Below are 23,942 nucleotides of genomic sequence, written 5' to 3'. Positions count from 1 at the left end.
AGATGAAACGACAGGCCCGATTGAGTGGCTTGGAAGCTAACGCTCTTTCCTATTTGTTGGTTAATAGCGAAGCGAGCTGGGAGAAAACTGAACTGGGAGACCGGATTGGTTGGTAGGCGTCAGCATGCGGCGCCTCATTGGCCCTTGGAGTAGCTTTTAATTTTCAAAGGCGGGCCTGGCTTCTTTCGCTCTGCCTGCCCTTTCGTTGTCCCCCCGCTTTCTCTCCGACATTTATTCTGATTGGCTCGCGTTGGAAACCGGGAAAAGAGGATTCGCTGAAAGGCCGGTCAATCAGAGGGATGTTCATGCCCATTGAAGTTTGAGGCGGATGGAACGTTGGCTCTCACTTGCTGCGCTGTGATTGGCTCCGGCGGAGTTTGAATTGTTTGGCGTGGCGATGCTGATGGCGCGTTCAGACGTGGCTACCCGCATCTAGGGAAGGTGATCAACCCGGGTAGTTTTACCGCGATCGTCCCCGAGGAAGCGTAACTTGGACACAGAAACCCTCTCTGCCATAAAATCTCGGCTCACGGGGGCACGTGAGCAACGGATTCAGTGCGTCGTGGGAATCCAGTCATTGGTCCACGTGATGGGTCAACCGTGAACCTGGGCAGCGGTTTACAGGTAGTCCTCGACTTACAACAGTTCATTTAGTGACCGTTCAACGTTCCTCACACAAGGGAAAAAAAAGTGACTCATTGACCGTTATTCCAAATCACAACTTTTGCAGATCAAAATTTAAATGCTTTGGCAACTGGTTTCATATTTATAACCGTTTCGGAGTCCTGCAATCATTTGATTGCTTTTTGCGATGTTATGATCAAGCAAAGTCCGTGGGGTAGCCAGATTCATTTAACAACCGCGTTAGTAGCAATAGCCCTTAGACTTATATACTGATTCACAGTGCTTTGAAGCCCTCTCTAAGTGGGTTTACAGAGTCAGCCTCTTGCCCCCCACAATCTGGGTCCTCATTTTACCCACCTCAGAAGGAGGGAAGGATGAGTCAACCTTGAGCCGGCCAGGATCGAACTCCTGGCAGTGAGCAGGCAATAGTACGCAATAGCACTTAGACTTATATACAGCTTCACAGTGAAACAAATGGTTATAAGATGAGGACTACCTGTAATCAGATACATCATTTAATTATGTTATTTTTCCCCATAATGCAGTGGTTCTCAACCTACTTTCGCCGCTGACCACCCCTTTAAATACCTTTTGTGGACACGGACCCCTCCAAAACTCGGGATTTAAATTATAATATTTCTTCAAGCCTTCAGGGAACCTCTGTGACACAAGCCCCCCTCCCCCAGGGTCCGCGGAGTACAATTTGAGAGCCACTGCCATAATAAATTGCTGCATCAAACTATCTCTCTCTCTCTTTCTCTCTTTAAATTCTAAAAATATGTCAAACACAGCAATAAAGATATCTGATTTCGTTATAGGTAATTTCCTGGCATGTTTCCTGGCCCTTCGCAAACAGTTCCAGCTAAGGACACGAATGAGGTTATAGTTTAGCCTGGAATTGCAGAAAATGGCCAGAGTTAAGCGACGTTGCCAAAAAAAAAGATCTAGAACGAAACTTTCCTCAAAGGAAAAAAAACACATCGCGTTTACATCTTCATCCAGTCTTCCTTCAAAAGCTTTGCCTCCAACGTAAGTTTTTCCGATTTTGCTCCAGTAACGTTTTGCAATATATATATATATACATGTTGTATTTGTGCTGATAAATAAATAAAGGGAGACTAGTATAGATCCATTTCAAGCTATTTAGCTCTCAACAGCTAGCCATACCCTTACTGGGATTTGAACCTGGGATGTGTTACATATTAGGCAGATTTGTTAGCCACTACACCACAGGCTCTCCTCCTTTATCAGCTAAGCCAGGGAAATAGGTATGTATTTGTGTTACAACCCCTGGTATGCCCAAATATGGGAGGGAGCTCACTCCTCCCTCTTTCTGTCCTTCGGCTCATCACAGAAAACCATCCAGGCAGAAAACCATATTTTTTATTTTTAATGTTGCCTTTTTGTATTTGTGTTGTATTTGTGCTGATAAATAAATAAAGGGAAACTAGTATGGATCCATTTCAAGCTATTTAGCTCTCATCAGCTTTTCTGTGATGAGTCGAAGGACAGAAAGGGAGGAGTGAGCTCCCTCCCATATTTGGGCATACCAGGGGTTGTAACACAAATACATACATACATACATACATACATACATACATACGTGTGTGTATTTGTGTTACAACCCCTGGTATGCCCAAATATGGGAGAGAGCTCACTACTCCCCCTTTCTGTCCTTCGGCTCATTACAGAAAACCATCCAGGCAGAAAACCATATTTTTTATTTTTAATGTTGCCTTTTTATATTTGTGTTGTATTTGTGCTGATATATAAATAAAGGGAGACTAGTATAGATCTATTTCAAGCTATTTAGCTCTATGGCTAGCTGATGAGAGCTAAATAGCTTGAAATGGATCTATACTAGTCTCCCTTTATTTATTTATCAGCACAAATACAACACAAATATATAGAGAGTCAGCATACTGAATATAGAATATTATCCTTAAGGGATCAAGATAGTTGTGATGCAAAGCATTGCTCGGTATACACAACTTGGAAAAAAGAGGAGCCAGGGGTTTTATTAACTTTCTGGAAAAAAATTCATACAGGCAGTCCTCGACGTACAGCCACGGTTGAGCCCAAAATGTCTGTTGTTAAGTGAAACATTTTTCAAGTGAATTCTGCCTCCTTTCACGATTTTTCTTGCCACAGCTGTTAAGTGAATCGGGCTTCCCCATTGACTCTGCTTATCAGAAGGTCGCAAAAGGGGAGCATGTTAAGACACAGCAATGGTCATAAATATGAACCAGTTGCCAGGCACCTGAATTTTGGTCACATGATCGTGAAGAGGCTCCTAAGGTCGAAACTGACAAATAGTTTTTAACTAAGTCCCATTCTTCAGTACTGTTGCAACTTTGAACAGTCACTAAATGAACTGTTGTAAGTCAAGGATTACCCTAGTGTTTCTTGATTATAGCTTGTTCATGTTTGGCTACTACTTTACTTTATTGTCATTGCACCTCGTACAACAAATTTAAATGCCATCTTCAGTCTACATTATAACTATAAAAATAAAACACAAAGACACATCCTTCACATTTTATACAAACAGCATCCCTAGTCTGTCACTTAAGACAACAACTGGGACCAAAACGTCCATCTCTAAGCAATGTAGTCATTAAATAAGTCATACATTTTAAAACGTTTATTATACAATAGCAGAGTTGGAAGGGACCTTGGAGGTCTTCTAGCCCAACCCCCTGCCTAGGCAGAAGACCCTTTACCGTTTCAGACAGATGGCTATCCAACATCTTCTTAAAGACTTCCAGTGTTGGGGCATTCACAACTTCCGGAGGCAACTTCTGTTCCACTGGTTAATTGTTCTCACTGTCAGGAAGTTTCTCCTCAGTTCTAAGTTGCTTCTATCCTTGATTAGTTTCCACCCATTGCTTCTTGTCCTACCCTCAGGTGTATTTTCGACTTATTGTCACGGCATTAAGCGAAACCAGCTTCCCCCATTGACTTTGCTCATTGGAAGATGGCTTGGAAAGTAATAAATAGCAATCATGGTTTTTGCAAAGAAAATGTTAATTTATATTTGGCTGTTGTTTTCAGCAGGTTTCCGATTATCCTCCATAGCCAAAAACGTCCGTTCTCTTCCTGGCTTTTAGCTTTTGGAGACATATTAGAAACCCTCAAACATATCCTGGCTGGCGCGGTTAGTTGGTGTTGGTGGTGCCAGAGACACGTTGCACAAGTAAGTTTGTTTTCTATTGAGGCTGCCTTATAGGGAGATGAATCCTTTAGCACTGGAAAAGTGGCACAGTGTTGTGGCCCATCAGTGGAGCTGGCCGGAGATTCGGACAGTGAGGAGGTTGGGGAGGAAGATGGGCCAGTCCTGGAGTCTGGGGAAGGCTCTGAGGAGGGCTCTGTGTCGGAGGCAGAGAGTGGGCCAGGTCCATCTAACAGTTATCAGCTACCTTCGGAGTCAGACATCAGTGGGGCAGAAGAACAGCTGGAGCCTGTTCCCAGTGTGCGCATGCGCAGAGTTGCCAGAGGAAGGGAACAGCTAAAGAACAGGGGTCGATTTGGGAGTAAGGCCACAGGTGGACGGTGAATGGCCCCTCCCAGAGGAAATAAAAGAGGAGCGAAAGGGGAGTGGAGCTTGCAGGAGATAATTAGTTTGCTTCATTGGTTGGTGACTCTCCGAGACTCCTTGCCAAGTTTTACAGATACCGAACTGGCAGCTCTCCAAGCCAGAGAAGGTCTGTGACTGTAAATCCTCCCTTGAAAGACGTTGCTGGATGTGAATGAGCAGAATTCACAGTCAATTAATAAAAGGGGTTTTTGTCGGGACAAGGAGTTTGCTTCCTGTTGTTGGGAAACATAAGTCAGAACACATATGACCGTTTTCCACTCTTGTCACAATTGCAGCTTCCCCATGATCACAAGATCAAAATTAGGAGGCTTTGCAACTGACATGTATTTATTATGGTTGCAGTGTTCCTGGGTCATGTGATCACTGTTTACGACTTTCTGACAAGCAGAATTAATGCGGAGGCTTGATTTCAGTCAATGAATGTCGGCTTTTTTGGACTGTCCCCTGATCCAAAAGGTCATTAGGGAATTTAATGGCAATCAGGTTTCCTTTGAATAAACTTAATTCTTGCCCAACCAATCTTCCTTTTGCAGGATTTAAAATGCAACCTGCGTTTGTTTGGTTATTTATTTATTTATGGGGTGGTTATCCTGCCGTTATTAATTTATTGGTAACTCAAGGCAGCAAACATGCTATGGGGTATTATAATAATACTATGAGATTAAAATGTTCCGTTCTATCAGTAACATGGTACATAATATTTGTCCTCTTTTTCTTCAAAACAACAGCCCTGTGAGGTAGCCTGGGCTGAGGGAGAGGAATCGGCCCAAAATCACCCAGTCGGCTTTCGTGCCTAAGGCAGGACTAGAACTCACCATCACCTGGTGATTGGCCCAAAATCACCCAGTCAGCTGTCATGCCTAAGGCGGGACTAGAACTCACCATCGCCTGGTGATTGGCCCAAAATCACCCAGTCGGCTGTCATGCCTAAGGCGGGACTAGAACTCACCATCACCTGTGATTGGCCCAAAATCACCCAGTCGGATTTCATGCCTAAGGCGGGACTAGAACTCACCATCACCTGGTGATTTGCCCAAAATCACCCAGTCGGATTTCGTGCCTAAGGCGGGACTAGAACTCACCATCTCCTGGTGATTGGCCCAAAATCACCCAGTCAGCTTTCATGCCTAAGGCGGGACTAGAACTCACCGTCTCCTGGTGTCTAAGCCATCATCTTATCCCCTACTATCCAAAAAGAAATGATGCTTGAATTTGCACCATTCCCTTTAACTCTCCTGTAATGGTGTGGCAATGTGATCATGAACCATAGTGGCGCAGTGGTCAGAATGCGGTACTGCAGCCTAATTCTACTGACTGCCAGCTGCCTGCAGTTCAGCAGTTCAATTCTCATCAGCTCAAGGTTGACTCAGCCTTCCATCCTTCCCAGATGGGTCAAATGAGGATCCAGATTGTTGGGGGCAAGAGGCTGACTGTTAATTCTTTAGCGAGGGCTGTAAAGTACTGTGAAGCGGTATATAAGTCTAAATTGCTATGCTATTTCTCTTTCCAGATTTTTCGCATCTTTGTCAACGCAGCATTTCCTTGGCACACGTACCTGGAGGAGCTGAAGGAGCTCAGGGCTGAAGTCAAAAACCTGAAAAGGGATGTGGCTGAGCTGCAGTCAACTCTCCAAGTTAGTTACTCCTTACTACAGTTGTAGCTACTCCAGCCCCATCCGATTGCCTCGCTTGTCTTTATGATTCCAAAGACTTTTAGTTCACTCTAGTGCATTTCATTCATGGAATCAGCACTAAAAGATTATTTCTGGTGGGGAAAATGATATTAAATTGCAGTCCCATGGGCCACTGCCAATGGTCATAACTGCGAGTCAATTACCAAGAGCCCAGAATGTGGTCCTATGACTGTAGGGATGTGTGGCTTGAGGTCATAGCTTTAGAATGGGTTGTAAGTAGCTTTCGCGGGAGTCTGTCATAACTTGAGACAGCTACTAAGTAATCAGTCATAAGTCAAGGACTACCCCCAGTACATCATGTGCCAGGTGTCCGACCTCCTGGGTATGTTGTTAACCATGTTGATATCTTGCTTTTTTTCCCAATTTTTAAAAATTTTCTATTCTCTTACATATCATTTTAAGTATACATTCACATAATTGTGATTCTTTTTTACATTTGTCATTCTAATACATTTGTTATTCTATTTAATAGGTTATAGTATACAGTTTGGGGTGCTTTATTTACCATCCCTTCCTCCTGTTGTAACAATACCATATTCTCCCTTTCTTTTTTCCCTCCCTTCTCTACTTTCTTCCTTCCTCCTCTCCTTCCCTTTCCTTCTTCCCTTACCTCTCCCCTACTCTTCCTCTTCCCTTCCTACCCTCTCTCCTTCTCTTTCTCTCCCTTCCATCCTCCTCTCCTTACCTCTTTCTTTCCCTCCCTTCCTCTCATTCTCTCCTCCTCTCTCCCTTTCTTTTTCTGTTGTTATAGGTGTCTCTTTCAAATCTCCATTTATGTTTTCTTGGGACGGTATTTCCGCAAACGCAAATATAGTTTAGTATCATTTCTTATTCCCTTTCCTTCGCTAATCTATCCTGTGTTTCCCTCCCATTTATATCTCACACTTGAATATATACTTGTATATTTAGTACTTTCTTTTCTGCTTTTCCCCCTTTTCCATTTAATATTATATCGTCTGGGTTTGGTTTTTTCTCTCTAAATGAGATAAAATGCTTGTTAAATTTGGTAGCCGTAATAAAGCTGAACTAAAAAAGGACTTTGTTTTTTGCTGGGATCTTAAAGCTCACAATTTTTTATTTCTTAATTAATTCTTATTCACATGATGGTCCCCCCCCCCCCATTCTTCTTCTAAATATTCCTTTTTAATATTCGTTTCCACATCAACCCAGTGTTTTCTAACCTGAAGATTTATGCATATTATTCTTTCTTGCAAAAAGGTTGAGATCCCTCAGTTGCTTCTTATTTATATATGTCAGGGAAGTCCCCGTCCCCCCCTTTTTAAAGTGCCATTTGACTTCGACGTTTTAATGCTTTTTAACGTTTTACTGCTTTCCGCTTCAATGTTTTAAAATGCTTTTGAAATTTGAATTGTAATATAGCTAGTCCTCGACTTACGACCAACTGAGCCCAGCATTTCTGTTGTTCAGTGAAGCGTTTGTTAAGTGAGTTTTGCCCCGTCTTACGGCCTTCCCTGCCACAGTGGTTAAGCGAATTGCTGCAGTTGTTAAGTGAGTCACACGGTTGCTAAGTGAATCTGGCTTCCCTCATTGACTTCGCTTGTCAGAAGATCACAAAGGGGAAATCACGTGACCCCCGGGACACAGCGACCGTCATAAATGTGAATCAGTTGCCAAGCATCTGAATTTGGAAATTGAAATTTTGAATTGTGTAACTCTGAAAAATGGTCCTAAGTCACGTTTTTCAGTGCCATTGTAACGTCGAATGGTCACTAAACGAACTATTGTAAGTCAAGTACTACCAGTACTAATACCCAGCTCACGGTTGCAGGAACTGGGCATGTCTAGTTTAATGGAAAGAAGGACTAGGGGAGACATGATAGCACTCTTCCAATATCTCAGGGGTTGCCACAAAGAAGAGGGAGTCAAACTATTCTCCAAGGCACCTGAGGACAGAACAAGAAGCAATGGGTGGAAACTAATCAAGGAGAGAAGCAACTTAGAACTGAGGAGAAATTTCCTGACAGTTAGTACAATTAATCAGTGGAACAGAATTTGCCTCCAGAGGTTGTGAATGCCCCAACACTGGAAGTCTTTAAGAAGATGCTGGATAGCCATTTGTCTGAAACGGTATAGGGTTTCCTGCCTAGGCAGGGGGTTGGACTAGGAGACCTCCAAGGTCCCTTCTAACTCTGCTATTGTATTGTAAGTATATTAAATAAATCTGTTTGTATTTTTCTCTCAAGCAGAACGGAGGCGCTGGGGCTCCTGCGGGAAACCAGCTCTCTCCAAATCTATTATCAGCTTCTCCTGCACATACACAACTCGGCGTCACACGGCCCGTACCTCTCTCTTCACAAAATCCAGAGATTCCCACTCCGCCAGCTCCTCCACCGCCACCCCCACTGCCGCCCCCGCCTCCTCCGCCGGCACCCCTTGTATTCAAAAGACGGAGTGACCCGAAGGTAAGACGGAAATTAAAACCTACCAGAGATACTGTAGATTTTGGGATTTCTCTTCTAAATCAAAGTCCTTCTGATGCTTGGAAAGGCTAACCTGCGCAAAACCACAGCGGGCTACGATTTAGTTCGTGAGAGATGCAAAGGACAGGAAGTCCTCGCTTTATGACCGTTCCTTCCGCAACCGTTCAGAGTTAAGGTAGCACGGAAGAAATGGTACTTGCAACCTGTCCCCAAAGTTACAACTGTAACAAAATAGGGGTGTTTGACGGCCCGCCAGTGGTGGGTTGCAGGTGGTATGCCCCGGTTCAGGCTTACCAGTGCCTGCGGGAGCACTGGGTACCGTTCCGTCACAGTGCTCCGGAGGGCCCGTCGGCCTGCCCTCCTTATCTGTATTTGAGCTCTTCGGCACTTACCCGCATGGAGCATGCAGCCTGTTGCGCGTGTTCATGTGGTGGACGCCGGGCGCCATTGCACCGTACCGGTTGCAATGGGATCTGTAACCCACCACGGCAGCCACCTGTATTACAACACAGGGAGGCTTCAATGGTAAAGCACTACGGCTAGAAACCAGGAGACGGGGAGTTCTAGTTCTAATTTAGGCATGAGAGTTGACTGGGTGACTTTTGGCCAGTGACCAGCAGAGCTGGCAGCAGATTCGGACAGTGAGGAGGGTTGGGGAGGAACCTGGACCAGTCCTGGAGTCTGGGGAAGGCTCAGAGGAGGACTCTGTGTCGGAGGGAGAGAGGGGGGCAGGGCCGTCCGACAGTTATCAGCTGCCTTCAGAGTCAGACATCAGTGGGGCAGAAGAACAGCTGGAGCCTATTCCCAGTGTGCGCATGCACAGAGTTGCCAGACGAAGGGAAGAGCTAAAGAACAGGGGCCGACTTGGGAGTGAGGCCACAGGTGGACGATGATTGGCCCCTCCCAGAGGAAATAAAAGAGGAGCGAAAGGGGAGTGGAGTTTGCAGGAGTCCATCAGTTCGCTTAATTGGCTTTTGACTCTCCGAGACTCCTGGCCAAGTTTTGCAGATGTCGGCCTGGCGGCTCTCCAAGCCAGAGAAGGTCTGTGACTATAAATCCTCCTTTGAAAGACTTTGCTGGATGGGAATGAGAGAAATTCCCAGTCAATTAATGAAAGGGTTTTTGTCAGGACCAGGAGTTGGCTTCGTGGTTTGGGGGTAGCCTAGGTCAGAACACAATCAAACCGCTCCAAGCAAACCCTTAATACATGTTTTATTTTCATGGGTGTGCGATTCATGGATTTGACTTTTCTTTTCCATTTATTCTCCTCAAATTTAGTCTGCCCCATTAAAAACAGACGTCCCTCTGCAAATAACAACCCAGGACCTTCTGAATGTGAAATTGAAGAAGACCAAGGGTGAAGCAGCGATGGACAAGGTAATGTCTGTGGCTAAGCGAGATGGTTGTTAAGTGAGCTTTGCTCCATTGTAACGACCTTTCTCGTTAAGTGAACCACCGCGGTTGTTAAGTCAGTCACACAGTCGTTAAGGGAACCTGGCTTCCCAGTTGACTTCGCTTTTCAGAAGGTCACCAAAGGGGGCTCATGTGACTCCGGGGCAAGCGGCAACCGTCATAAATATGAATCAGTTGCCAGGTACCTTGGATCACCTAACCTTGGAGATGTTTCAACAGTCACAAGTGTGAAAAGATTACCTGTGTGGTGTTTTACCCTTTTGAAGGATGAATTGGCAGTTTGTGTAAGTGTGGAAAATGCTCCTAAGTCACTTTTTTCAGTGCCATTCGAACAGTCACTAAATGAACTGTGGTAAGTTGAGGACTATCTGTATAGATAGTCCTCGCATGCGTGCACGTGCTCGTCCAGGCCACAAACCGGAAGAGGAGCTTCCCAGGGGGCATGCGCTTGCCAGAAAATGAACTTCCGGTTTCCGGAGCGCACATGAGCACCGGGCAGCTGGTCTTCCGGTTAGTGGAGCTCATGCGTGCATGACGATCAGCTGGGCGGCACATGCATGCTCACACCCGAAAATGGGAGGCCAGCTCTTCCAGTTTCCGGCACTGCCGCATGCACGAAGGTTAGCTGATCGTCGCATGTGCATGTGGGCCAGAAACCCAGAAGTGTAACGGGCGATGCTTCCTGTGCCAGGTGACAATTTATATTATGTCAACTTGCTGGAGCCTCTTTACAAGACGTGAAATGAAACGGTCTGAAATGGTGTAGGGCAGGGGTCTCAAACACAAGGCCCATGAGCCACATCCTGCCCGCAATGTGGTCAGATGCCATTCGCGAGATCATCCTGGAAAATGTAAGGGGATGGCTTGCGTCGTTTCGGGCCAGTCTCCCCAGTGCAAAGAGGAAGCATGCCAGCAGTTTGGGGAGTGGGGTTGAGGTGGTCATGCCCACTCAGTCGGCCATGCCCAGTGAGTGGCATCAAGCTGGCCATGCCCCAGAGGTCAACCACAGTATCAGGGTTCCAAATAGCATCCAAAAGTAAATCAGAGTCCAAGGCAAAGTATCGCTCAAAGTTCCAATTTATTCAGAGAGCCATGTTGGCACATCTGGGGAAACCCGAATCTGAAAGCTTCCTGGTTTTCCCCACCTAGTTGAAAGTTCAAGATCTTGCCCCCCACACCCACAAGTCCATCCGATGGTCCAATCTTCCACTGCCATGCTGGCAGCTTCCACCCATCCAGTTCCGGTCAGGTATGGAGGTGCAGAGACAAAGGATGACCTTGGCTTTCTAGAAAGAATGTTGTTATGGCTACCTAGCTTCTAACTCCGTACAATTCCCTCCTTCTATTTTCCCACAATAGAAAATGCATAGTAGAATAATAGAAAGTGTGGCGGGCCAAAGATCCAAGAGGAATATGGCTGCAGGCCCTCAGTGAAATTGCGTTTGACACTCCTGGTATAGGGTCTCCTGCTTGAGCTGGCGGCTGGAGTAGAAGACCTCCAGGGTCCCTTCCAATTCTGTTGTTCTCTGTTATTCTATTATTCTGAGATGGGAGGGTGCCATACTATTTCCCCTTCCTGTTTCAGGAAACCTCCCCATCCAAGGGACGCAAGGCGTTGGTTACTCTCCGGGACCTTCAGAGCATCCGTCTCCAGCCCAAAGCCCCCCAACCGCTTCCTCGCGCTACAAATTTCATCAAGTAAGAAGACATTTTGCCCGTGTGTGAAATTTTGGCAGACGACTTGATGTTTTCATTTAGGCCACTGAGCGATTTTTTCCCCTAACTTTAAGCCTTTCTTTTCTTTTCTTATAAAATAGTTTTTATTAAACATTATTAAAAACAGGAAAAAAACAACAACAAAAAAGGAGAAACAAGACAAACATAACAATATACAAAATAGTTATACCGCACTCTGTATCGGCATGCATATTTAGCCTTTGTAGTTATCCATTCTCCATTGCTTTCCTATCGGTTTTAAGCTCTGTAATAGTGTAATCACAGTTGTACGAGCAATTATAATGATATTAATTGTTCCGGTCGCCATTGTAATTTACATTGCGGTCAATACTTTTAAGTTTGATAGCAATTAGTAATTTTGGTTAATTTTTATTCAGTGCTGAGCGATTGTCTAATCTTTTTTTTGTATAAAGTTTTTTATTTTTTCATTTTCATAACACATAAACCACGTGTATACTATTCCATAGCCAACATGGTATTGTATTATTAAATGTTTACATCAATTCATCTTACCATCAACGCTCAGAAACAATTATTGGCTCTTCTGCTCTCCATACACCGTATTTATACCCTATTCTTTTCCCTCTCTCCTCCTCCCTACTTCCTCCTTTCTTCCCTCTGTCATCCTTCTCTTCTCTACTTCCCCTTGCTATCTCCTTCTCCTCTCTCCCCTTTCCACTCTTTCTTTCTCTCCTCCTCTTCTCCCCCCCCCCCCGCCCTCTCTTCTTCCCTTACCTCTCTCCTCTACTCCACACTCTTCGTCTCATTTACTTGGTGTATTTCAGCCTCTGAGCAAGCCCCATTTTATGTGGATGGTATTTGTAATTCCTTTTCAGAATTCATATTTAATTTTAGAATGTTATCTTACTCTTTCTTTTTTTAAAAAGAGAGGGGGAAAAAGTATACATATATAGTAATTGTACTTTTAATTTTTATTCAGTACTGAGCGATTTTCTAATCTTGTTATCTGTCCTTTTTGGCTTCCTTCTTTAGTACCCCCAACCGAGACGGTTTAGATTTCCGGAAACACTTGAAAAAAGTGGCTATTAAAAGGTAAATTAATAGTTTTTTTTCCTCCCCTCAACTAATAAAGTTTGGGGATATTAGGAGCACCCAGTTGGTATAGTGGCATCCAATGGAAAATGACCCCAAAGATCTCTACAGGTAGTCCTCGACATACGACCACAATGGAGCCCAACCTTTCTGCTGCTAAGCGAGGTATCCGTTAAGCGAGTTTTGCCCCATTTTACGACATTTCTTGCCACAGTTGCAAATTGAATCGCTGCGCTTGATAAGTTAGTCACGCCCTTGTTAAGTGAATCTGGCTTCCCCCGCTGACTTTGCTTGTCAGAAGGTCGCAAAAGGGGATCGTGTGACCTTGGGACATAGCAACGGTCGTAAGTGCGAGCCAGTTGCCAAGCGTCTGAATTTGGGTCACATGATCGTGGAGCTGCTTACAAAGGTAGTAAATTGTGAGAAATGGTAGTGAGTCACTTTTTTCAGGGCTGTTGTAACTTTCAATGTGTTAACGCTAAATGAACTGTTGTAAATCGAGGACTACCTGTATAGATATTGCTCAACTATGATCACAGGTGTGTCTGGAATTTCAGTTGTTAAGCGAGGCGGTTGCTGAGCGAGTCATCCTATGACCGAACCCAATTTTGCAACTATTTTTTGCACAAAAAAAATAATACTAAAAATGCCTAAATCAAAATGTAGGCATGTGGCAAGCAGCATGTATGCAAAATATTCACAGCATCCCGGGGATCGTGTTATCCCCGTTAATCACTTCCCCAGCTGGTTTCTGGCAAGCAGAGTCAATAGGGGGAAGCCAGATTCGCTTAAAGACCGCATGATTCACTTAACAACTGCAGGGACTTGCTTAGCCACCCTGGCCCGAAAAGCTCACAAAAATTAACGCAGTTAGCAACTGCTCTGCTTAACATCAGAACTTCTACTCCCGATTGTGGTTTTAAGCCTGTGAGGGCGAACTTTGGAACTTTGTGCCACAAGTGGCCCACGTGGGGGGCACTCATTGCATTTTTGGGCTTTGCATGGATGCACGCCCCCCGCACTCCAATTTCAGCAACAACCTGGACGCCAAAGCTTGGCATGGGGGTGCTGTGCAAGTCCCAACCCCCCCTCTGTTTTGGCTTCCTGGATGGTACAGGATGCTTTCCAAGCCCAAAATGGGGCACGGGGGGGTGTCAAGCGCCAGCAAAGAGGCTGCAGCTGCAGACTAGAAGCAGCTGCCTGCCCCTTTTTGGCTGGTTGGTGCAAGAGTCTTTCTAGGCCCAAAGCGGGGCAGGGAGGCACTGAACCAGCCCCCACCCCCACCCCGTTTGGGTCTGGAAAGCTGTCTGCTCCAACCTGGGAGCCAAAACGGAGCGCGGGGAGGCGCATGCGCAAGGATGCATGTGCGGGGAGGGGGGGTTGTCGTTCGCATTACATTTTGGGCACTTGGCACCAAAAAGGTTAATCCTGCCTGTCTTAAGCCGAGGACCGCCTGTATAGCAATAATACAGAACTATTAATTGTTAATTACATTAACATGAATTAAGATGCCATCACAGTTCTAGGCTGCATCAACAGAGGGAGAGAATCAAGATCACGTGAAGGGTTAATACCACTTTATAATGCCTTGTGGTAAGGCCACACTTGGAATATGGCATTCAGTTTTGGTCACCACGATGTAGAAAATATGTGGAGACTCTAGAAAGAGTGCAGAGAAGAGCAAGAAAGAGGATGAGGGGACTGGAGGCTAAAACATATGAAGAACGGTTGCAGGAATTGGGTATGTCTAGTTGAATGAAAAAAAGGACTAGGGGAGACAGGATAGCAGTCTTCCAATATCTCAGGGGTTGCCACAAAGAAGAGGGAGTCAAACTATTCTCCAAGGCACCTGAGGGTAGAACAAGAAGCAATGGGTGGAAACTAATCAAGGAGAGAAGCAACTTAGAACTGAGGAGAAATTTCCTGACAGTTAGAACAATTAATCGGTGGAACAGAAGTTGCCTCCAGAAGTTGTGAATGCCCCAACACTGGAAGTCTTTAATAAGACGTTGGATAGCCATTTGTCTGAAACGGTATAGGGTTTCCTGCCTAGGCAGGGGGTTGGACTAGAAGGCCTCCAAGGTCCCTTCCAACTCTACTATTGTATTGTACTGTATTCAGATGAATCATTATTAATAATAGTTATGTCTGAAGTGGTTTAGGATCTCCTGCTTCAGCCCTAGAAATCTTCCAAAGTCTTCCAACTCTGTTACAGGCAGTCCTCAACTTACGACCAAAAGTCAGGCTTTTTAATTTATGTCACTAAGTGAGAAATTTGTCAAGTGAATTTTGCCCCCATTTTGCAATTTTCCTTGCCACGTTTGTTAAGTGGATCGCTGCGGTTGTTAAATTAGCAACCCGTTCGTTCATTTTATTTGACTTCCATGTGGACTTCACTTGTCCAAAGGTCACCAATGGGGAACCATCATAACTATGAGCCATTAGCTAAGCATCTGGATTTTGATCACGTGACCTTGGGGATGCTGCAACAGTCGTAAGTGTGAAAAAACTCATGTCTATTTTTCCCAGCGCCCTTGTATCTTCGAATGGTCACTAAACGAGCTTTCATAGGTCGAGGACTACCAGTAATGTGGCATTATTATTTTTCTTTCTTTCTTTTTTTTAACCAGGAGTCCAGGGGGAACCCCAATGAATAACAAAGAAAACATTGAGACTGGCACGGGATTGACCCCACTTATGACCCAGGCTCTCCGGCGCAAATTTCAGGCAAGGCCGCATTAAAACTTCTCTTGCTCTCCCTGCTTATGTTGATTTCCCGGGAAAATTGGAACAGTGGAGATTAGAAAAAATGTCTTTATCAAAAGCCCTCGTTTGACCCCAAAATCCCCTTCGCTAAGTGAGACATTTGTTAAATGAATGTTGCCCCATTCCACAGTTGTTAAGTTAATCACTGCAGTTATTTAGTTGAAGGTAAAGGTTCCCTTCGCACATATGTGCTAGTCGTTCCCGACTCTAGGGGGTGGTGCTCATCTCCGTTTCAAAGCCGAAAAGTCAGCGCTGTCCAAAGACGCCTCTGTGGTCATGTGGCGGCATGACTAAACGCCGAAGGCGCACGGAACGCTGTTACCTTCCCACCAAAGGGGGTTCCTATTTTTTTTTCTACTTGCATTTTTTAAACTGCTCGGTTGGCAGAAGCTGGGACAAGTCACGGGAGCTCACTCCCTTACACAGCGCTAGGGATTCGAACCGCTGAACTGCCGACCTTTCTGATCGACAAGCTCATTGTCTTATGGTTATTATGTGAATTTATTGTCAGGGTTCCCAGTAATACACCCATAGGAAACAGAACTCCAAGACGGGTGAATTCCTCAAACAACAGGTTTATAGGATACTAGCCGATAACTCGGCGTTGTCCGGGTATCTATTTATAGGGGGGAAATGTTCGGACTAAAAGTAATTTCTAATGTCGGATTTTCCCCCTTAACAGAGGGAGCCCCCTTATGGAGTACTGTGAAGCCGTTACCATGGCAACTCCACTGCGCTGGCACAGTAGAAGCCATTTTTATGGCAGTACAGTAGAAGCCATTTGAAGGCACAACAGGCTGTATCTTAACAGAACCCACACCACGAGGGGTGTTAGGGATGTCTTACTCCCCACGGTATTTTTTTCCCAGATAGTTAGTCATCTGTGTAGCAAGTTTGGTTGAAATTGCTCCAGGCGTTCCAGAGTTATGCTGGAACCCACACACACACACAGAGCCATTTTTATATATATAGATATCATATCGGCACAGGCTGGTGAAAACCGATTGAATGTTCCCATGGTTTTCACCTAATTGAAAGTAAAAGTTGTTCCCCTTCCCCAAACTATCAGTCACATGGTCTAATCAAGGTGGCGTCCGGTTGCCTAGTGACTTCACTCCTCCTCTTTCCGACCACCTGTGGGAATGTCCTTGGTTCCCAGGAGAAAGTGTTTTGTTTTGGCTACAAAACTCCAACTATCTCTATCCCCCCCCCCCCTATCCCTCAGCTCCAGTGTCAGCTTCGGCCAGGTCAGCTTCAGGGTTGACATGCGCCCCCCACCCATTGTCTTGTGAACGGTTGCAGGAACTGGGTACGTCGAGTTTAATGAAAAGAAGGACCAGGGGGGGACATGATAGCACTCTTCCAATATCTCAGGGGTTGCCACAAAGAAGAGGGAGTCAAGCTATTCTCCAAGGCACCTGAGGGCAGAACAAGAAGCAATGGGTGGAAACTAATCAAGGAGAGAAGCAACTTAGAGCTGAGGATAAATTTCCTGACAGTGAGAACAATTAATCAGTGGAACAGAAGTTGCCTCCAGAAGTTGTGAATGCCCCCACACTGGAAGTCTTTAAGATGATGTTGGATAGCCATTTGTCTGAAACAGTATAGGGTTTCCTGCCTAGGCAGGGGGTTGGACTAGAAGACCTCCAAGTTCCAACTCTGCTATTGTATTAAGATGTTGGATAGCCATTTGTCTGAAACTTTATAGGGTTTCCTGCCTAGGCAGTGGGTTGGACTAGAAGACCTCCAAGGTTCCTTCCAACTCTGCTATTGTATTGTATTATATTGTATTGTCTTCACTTGACAGAAGGTGGCAAATCATATGATCCCAAGACACTGCTTAGTGATCCCCCACACACAATGACTTAAACAGGCATTCCTTGACTTACAACGACAATTGAACCCGAAATGTGAAAATTTGTTCAGGTTTGCCCCATTCTACGAATATTTCTGGCCGCAGTTGTTAAGGGAATCGCTGCCCTTATTAAGTTAGTCACCTGGTTGTTAAGTAAATCTGGCTTCCCCGTTGACGCTGCTTGTCAGAAGGTCACGAAACGGGATCACGTGAACCCGGGAAGCTGCAACGGTCATAAATATGAATCCGTTGCCATGCCTCCGAATTTTAATCATGTAACCTGCAACGGTCGTAAGTGTAAAAAAAAAAAGTCAGAAGTCACTTACTTTCAGTGCCGTTTGTACATTCAAATGGTCATTGAACAAACTGTCATAAATCGAGGACTATCTCTATTGCTTTGTTTTCTTAATTTTAGATGTTCAGAAAAAGAAGTGCTATTTTAACCTGACTCCTATCAAGTTACAGAAATATTGATCTAGAAGAAATATTTTTAATGACTCTGTAGGTAGAGGAAATCCTTGACTTATGACCACAATTGGGGCCCGGAATTTCAATGACTAGCCAGTGCGACTGTTAAGCAAGTCATTATCTGAGCGGAGTAAATTTTATCACCATTTTTACTACAGTCGTTAAGTGAAACAGCTGGTCGTTAAGGGAATCTGGCTTCCCCATTGACTTTGCCTGTCGGCTGGGAAGGTCACAAGTGGTGATCACATGACACACACACACACACACACACACACACACCCCAGGACAGGGCAAGCATCATCAATGTAAGCTTGTTAACATCTTTCTAAATTGCAATTATATGACTTCTGGGTTAGCGCAATAGTCATAACTTTGAGGATTTAATCACAAGTTATATTTTTCAGCACCGTTGTAATTCCAAACTCTTTAAACTAATATTCATTAGTCAAAGACTACCTACCTACTATAAAAGCATGTTCATTTAGCTTCCGTTTTTGCTCTGTTTTACTTTTTTTATTTATTTTGAAAAGTTGTTTAGTTTAGTTTTACTTTATTGATTAGCTCTTGGGCCATATCAAAGTGCAGAGTTCCAGACACAAATTATGACTAAAATCTGATCAAAACCATTTAAAATGGGATTGGATAATACAATACAATACAATATAATAGAGTTGGAAGGGACCTTGGAGGTCTTCTAGTCCAACCCCCTGCCTAGGTAGGAAGCCCTATATCATTCCAGGCAAATGACTATCCAACATCTTCTTAAAGACTTCCAGTGTTGGGGCATTCACAACTTCTGGAGGCAAATCGTTCCACTGATTAATTGTTCTGACTGTCAGGAAGTTTCTCCTCAGTTCTAAGTTGCTTCTCTCCTTGATTAGTTTCCACCCATTGCTTCTTGTCCTACCCTCAGGTGCCTTGGAGAATAGTTTGACTCCCTCTTCTTTGTGGCAACCCCTGAGATATTGGAAGACTGCTATCATGTCTCCCCTGGTCCTTATTTTCATTAATACAATAATACAATAGCAGAGTTGGAAGGGACTTTGGAGGTCTTCTAGTCCAACCCCCTGCCTAGGCAGGAAACCCTATACCGTTTCAGCCAAATAGCTATCCAACATCTTCTTAAAGACTTCCAGTGTTGGGGCATTCACAACTTCTGGAGGCAAGCTGTTCCACTGATTCATTGTTCTCACTGTCAGGAAGTTTCTCCTCAGTTCTAAGTTGCTTCTCTCCTTGATTAGTTTCCACCCATTGCTTCTTGTTCTACCCTCAGGTGCCTTGGAGAATAGTTTGACTCCCTCTTCTTTGTGGCAACCCCTGAGATATTGGAAGACTGCTATCATGTCTCCCCTAGTCCTTCTTTTTATTAAACTAGACATACCCAGTTCCTGCAACCGTTCTTCATAGGTTTTAGTCTCCAGTCCCCTAATCATAAACACCCATAAAATACAATTAAAAATGAAATTGGAATAAAATACAGTAATTTAATAATATAGATAAAATGAAATATGATAAAATTATATTTCGGAATCCCCTGTAGAACCTACCCCAATTGGTCCCACATATGCCGATCTCAACCGAACCATTTTGCTTAAGTGCTGTGTTGTGTTATTGGTTTATTTTTACAGCTGGCTCACCCGAAGAGTCCATCTCCTTCCTGCTTACCTACTAGAAACAGCATTGAAGAACAGAGCTATTAGATCACCTGGTGGTCTCCACAAACCTCTACGATGGATGCATTGCTGCTTTTCGGACAATATGGACGGAGAAACAAGGATTTTCTTGGCCAAGCTTTTTGCATGCTGGAATATGCTTCTTTCCTTTCCTCTCTCCTTTAAAAAAACCTAAAACATTATGTAGCAATGCATTGCTGAAAAGCTCTTCAAATATATATCCAGACATTACCTTTTCATCCCACTTGGGCATTCAAAACCACCTTAAATAAAGGTGCTTTGACGTTAAAAGCTTTGCGATTTTACCTAACTTTTGAGCCGTTCTTTCACAAAGTTTACACATCCTCTCTCAATATATATTTTTTAAAAAGAAGGTGGAGGTTTTTTGTGGGCATGTGTGACATATATGTCGAACTGAAGAAATAGCACTGTTTTTCCATGGCTTGGAAGAATTCTATTTATTCTTGGCTTCCCATGTTTGTAATGAAGCTGTGTGCACACGCAGAAATTTGTATGCATTTTATACACAAGCGGGAAAGCTTTTGTACCTGCCGTTAGAAGATGGAGGGAAGAGAAATAAATACCGTATTTTTTGGAGTATAAGACACACTTTTTTACACCTTAAAAGAGAGTGAAAATTTGGATGCATCTTATACATCAAAAGTAGCCCCACCAGCCTCCACCGTTCGGCCTCTACGCATCCTCTCAAACAGAGATTTTGGAGGCTGCAAACAATACCAATGGATACTAGTAGACAAAGGCAGAATTTCTTTTTCTTTTTTTCTTATTTTCCTCCCCAAAAACTAAGGTGCGTCTTCTACTCCGAAAAATACGGTATGTGGCATTTCAGCATGAAGGACCAATTTAGGAGTACCTTGAATTCGAGATTGGTCTTCTTGTTACTGGGGTCTCAGTGAATGTCGAATGCTTCTACATCCAGTCTTGGAGAAAGTTTGTGAACAAGTAAGAGGATAATCTGATCTTGAATTAACCCTTAATATAGGTCAGGTTGCACTAGCGTGGTTACACAATGGATTGCTACACAGGAAAGGTGTTTGTAGGATTCACATTGCAGGTGTTGTGAAGGACCGACTGCGCTTTATGTTATAAGATATATTTCATGCACCTGTTCGGTTTTGAGTCTGGAAGGCCAAAATAACTGTAAGCTGATAGCAGAAAAAAATAAAATGTAAGATCTTTATAACAAGCAAGAGTGGCTTATAATTGGGTCTCCTGACCACACTTGTGGTCATCTTATTGTCTCCAAGGGAATAGAAGATAGGGATTGCTTCATAAAAATTCTTTTTTTTCAAGTTTTTTTATTTTTTATTTTTACAAATATATTTAATCAATGTGTGAACCTTGGTGTCATACATTCTAGTACAAGTAAAACTGATAAAGTTAATCATAATTATTACATTCAATCAACTTATGCTTTTTCTAATAATAATACACATTTATATTAAGTTGCAATGTATCATTATTCCATTATTCCATGTTTTCTCTTGTTACTTTTATTTTATATAAAAATGTATACACATATTCCCCCTTCTCTTATTGCTATCACTTATTCTAGCTTTAGTCCTGTCATCCTTTATTAAAAGGCTTTCTATCCTATCTAATTTCTAATCATCCTCCTAAAAAGAGAGAGAGAGAGAGAGAAAAACAAATCAGAACAAAAATAATAATAAATCATCTATCCATCATCTCTTATCCGCTTCAGTATTTTAATTGCTATGCTTTAAAACAGGGGTGTCCAAACTTGGGAACTTTAAGACTTGTGGACTTCAACTCCCAGAATTCCCCAGCCAGCCATGCTGGCTGGGGAATTCTGGGAGTTGAAGTCCACAAGTCTTAAAAGTTCCCAAATTTGGACACCCCTGCTTTAAAAAAAAGAGGAAGGGACTCTGGCTAAGACGCTGAGCTTGTCGATCAGAAAGGTTGACAGTTCGGTGGTTCGAATCCCTAGTGCTGCGTAATGGAGTGAGCTCCCGTGACTTGTCCCATCTTCTGCCAACCTAGCCGTTCGAAAGTATGTAAAAATGCAAGTAGAAAAATAGGGACGACCTTTGGTGGGAATATAACAATGTTCCATGCACCTTCGGTGTTTAGTCATCCCAGACACATGGCAACGGAGACATCTTCGGACAGCGCCCCCTAGAGTCAGGAACGACTAGCACATATGTGCGAGCGGAGCCTTTACCTTTTAAAAAAAGAGAGAAAAGGAAAAGCATTTCCTAACAATTCTTCTACACCAGGGGTGTGCAACCTTGGCAACTTTTAAGATCTGTGGATTTCAACTCCCAGAAATCAAGAAGTCTTAAACAGGATTGGTGAGATACGCTGGGAATTACTGTCCATGGCATGGAGAAGTCTGGTTTCTTCACCCAGTTTGAAGTCCCACGTTTCTCACCTTGGGAAGTTCAAAATGCGTGAAGCTCAACTTTGAGGATCTTCATCAAAGGGAGATGGGAGATTCTGGGAAATGGGCCCCTACGACATCTGCAAATTGACATGGTGGGAGAACAGTGATTCTGCATGATACAAGATAATTCGTAGGATGCTTGGTGTTCTCAGCTTGGTTGTTTTCAATACAATCAATAGCAGAGTTGGAAGGGACCTTGGAGATCTTCTAGTCCAACCCCCTGCCTAGGTAGCAAACCCTATACCGTTACAGACAATTGGCTATCCAACATCTTCTTAAAGACTTCCAGTGTTGGGACATTCACAACTTCTGGAGGCAACTTCTGTTCCACTGATTAATTGTTTTCACTGTCAGGAAATTTCTCCTCAGTTCTAAGTTGCTTCTCTCCTTGATTAGTTTCCACCCATTGCTTCTTGTTCTACCCTCAGGTGCCTTGGAGAATAGTTTGACTCCCTCTTCTTTGTGGCAACCCCTGAGATATTGGAAGACTGCTATCCTGTCTCCCCTAGTCCTTCTTTTCATTAAACTAGACGTACCCAGTTCCTGCAACCGTTCTTCATATGTTTTAGCCTCCAGTCCCCTAATCATCTTTGTTGCTCTTCTCTGCACTCTTTCTAGAGTCTCCACATCTTTTCTACATCGTGGCGACCAAAACTGAATGCAAATATTCCAAGTGTGGCCTTACCAAGTCCTTGTAAAGTGGTATTAACCCTTCACATGATCTTGATTCTATCCCTCTGTTTATGCAGCCTAGAACTGTGATGGCATCTTAATTCATGTTAATGTAATTAACAATTAATAGTTCTGTATTATTGCTATACAGGCAGTCCTTGGCTTAAGACAGGCAGGATTAACCTTTTTGGTGCCAAGTGCCCAAAATGTAAAGCGAATGACAGTGTTGGCTTGGGGATTCTGGGAATTAAAGTCCACAGGACTTAAAGTCGCCAAGGTTGAGAAACACTGATCTAAGCAATATTTTCCCTTGCTTGCAATGGAAATTTGTCTTCTTATAGTACAGGATGGTTTTGGCCAGTAATGCGACCTCCTCTTTTTTTTTTTTTTTTAGTTTATTCGGAAGTAAAAACAGCAAAAGGCACCCTTTCCCCCTCTGATCACCTTAAAAAGGACTACAGCTAGTCCTGAACTTACAACAGTCCATTTACTGACCGTTCAAAGCTACAACGGCACTGAAAAAAATGACTTGCGGGATTTTTTTCCAGAGTTACGACCGTTGCCACGTCCCCATGGTCACAGATCCAAATTCAGACGCTTGGCAACTGGTTCATATTTATGACCGTTGCTCAGTCCCAGGGTCACTTGATCCCTTTCTGAGACCTTCTGATCGACAAAGTCAAGGGGGTAGTCAGATTCACTTAATAACTGGGTTACTCACTTAACAGCTGCAGTGGTTCACTTAGTAACCATGGCCAGAAAAGAACAGTTTTTCCCCCAATGCCATCACCCTGCTAAACAACGTATTCCCACAACACTGTCAAATAATTTACTAAGACTATTACTATTCTTCCTTCCTAGTATCTATCTCTCCCCATTTGACTATAACCATGTTGCTTGTATCTTTCAATTTATGTTGTTTTATTTGTTTAGTAGTATTGGAAAAAAATGTCCTCCTGGGTTCAGCTCCAAGTGGGGGGAAATGACACTGGAAACATGGAGACTGCTTGGAAAGATGGTTTAATGGTGGACAGGACCACATGGCTTGAGTTCTTGCGTGGAAAAGGGGGATCCCATGGTTCCAGATGTTGAGTGGAGAAGAAAAGAGAGGAAAAAAGGGTTTTTTAAAAAATTCTGTTTAGCCCCACCTCTCTGTTTCCTATTTCTGTGTGAGAAATATATTCTGATTGGTGGTCAGACTCCAATGTGGCAATGCAGGCGCAACTCTCTAGGCTGTGTTTTGAGTCCAGGTTTGGTTGAGTTCCCAGATGCCATGTGGTGAGTTTCTGTAGAAGGCTAATCCTACCTTTATTATGTAAAGTAGACTAGTTCAGGCTTTAATGGCTCATTGATAAAAGGGGGGGGCAGGAAGCTACAGGAAGCTACTCTGTCTTTAAAAACATGTTTCCCCCTTTTCACATCCAGGGAAATATAATATTCTTCCTTCTTAATATTTCCCAGGATATTTCAGTTTTCTAGCAGAGGGGTGGGTTTTAACTTCCTGCACTAGTACGATTTGATAAC

General features: G+C 43.7%; 1 protein-coding gene across 1 annotated transcript; it reads left to right on the top strand.

Moving 5' to 3' along the window:
• The first annotated feature begins 230 nt into the window (after positions 1-230).
• On the top strand, positions 231-20,528 carry PRR11 (proline rich 11). The gene is given in 11 exon segments (XM_081945485.1): positions 231-624; positions 1,443-1,653; positions 3,679-3,820; positions 5,733-5,855; positions 8,120-8,338; positions 9,635-9,733; positions 11,355-11,467; positions 12,500-12,559; positions 19,277-19,344; positions 19,347-19,400; positions 19,403-20,528. Coding segments are annotated over 10 exon segments (1,191 nt in total). The 5' UTR covers positions 231-624; positions 1,443-1,531; the 3' UTR covers positions 19,594-20,528.
• The last annotated feature ends 3,414 nt before the right edge of the window (positions 20,529-23,942 follow it).

The sequence above is a fragment of the Natrix helvetica genome (genome assembly GCF_964273705.1).
Source record: "Natrix helvetica genome assembly, chromosome: 2".
NCBI lineage: Eukaryota > Metazoa > Chordata > Lepidosauria > Squamata > Natricidae > Natrix > Natrix helvetica.
Note: the sequence above shows the minus strand (reverse complement) of the source record. Positions and strands in the feature narration are given on the sequence as shown.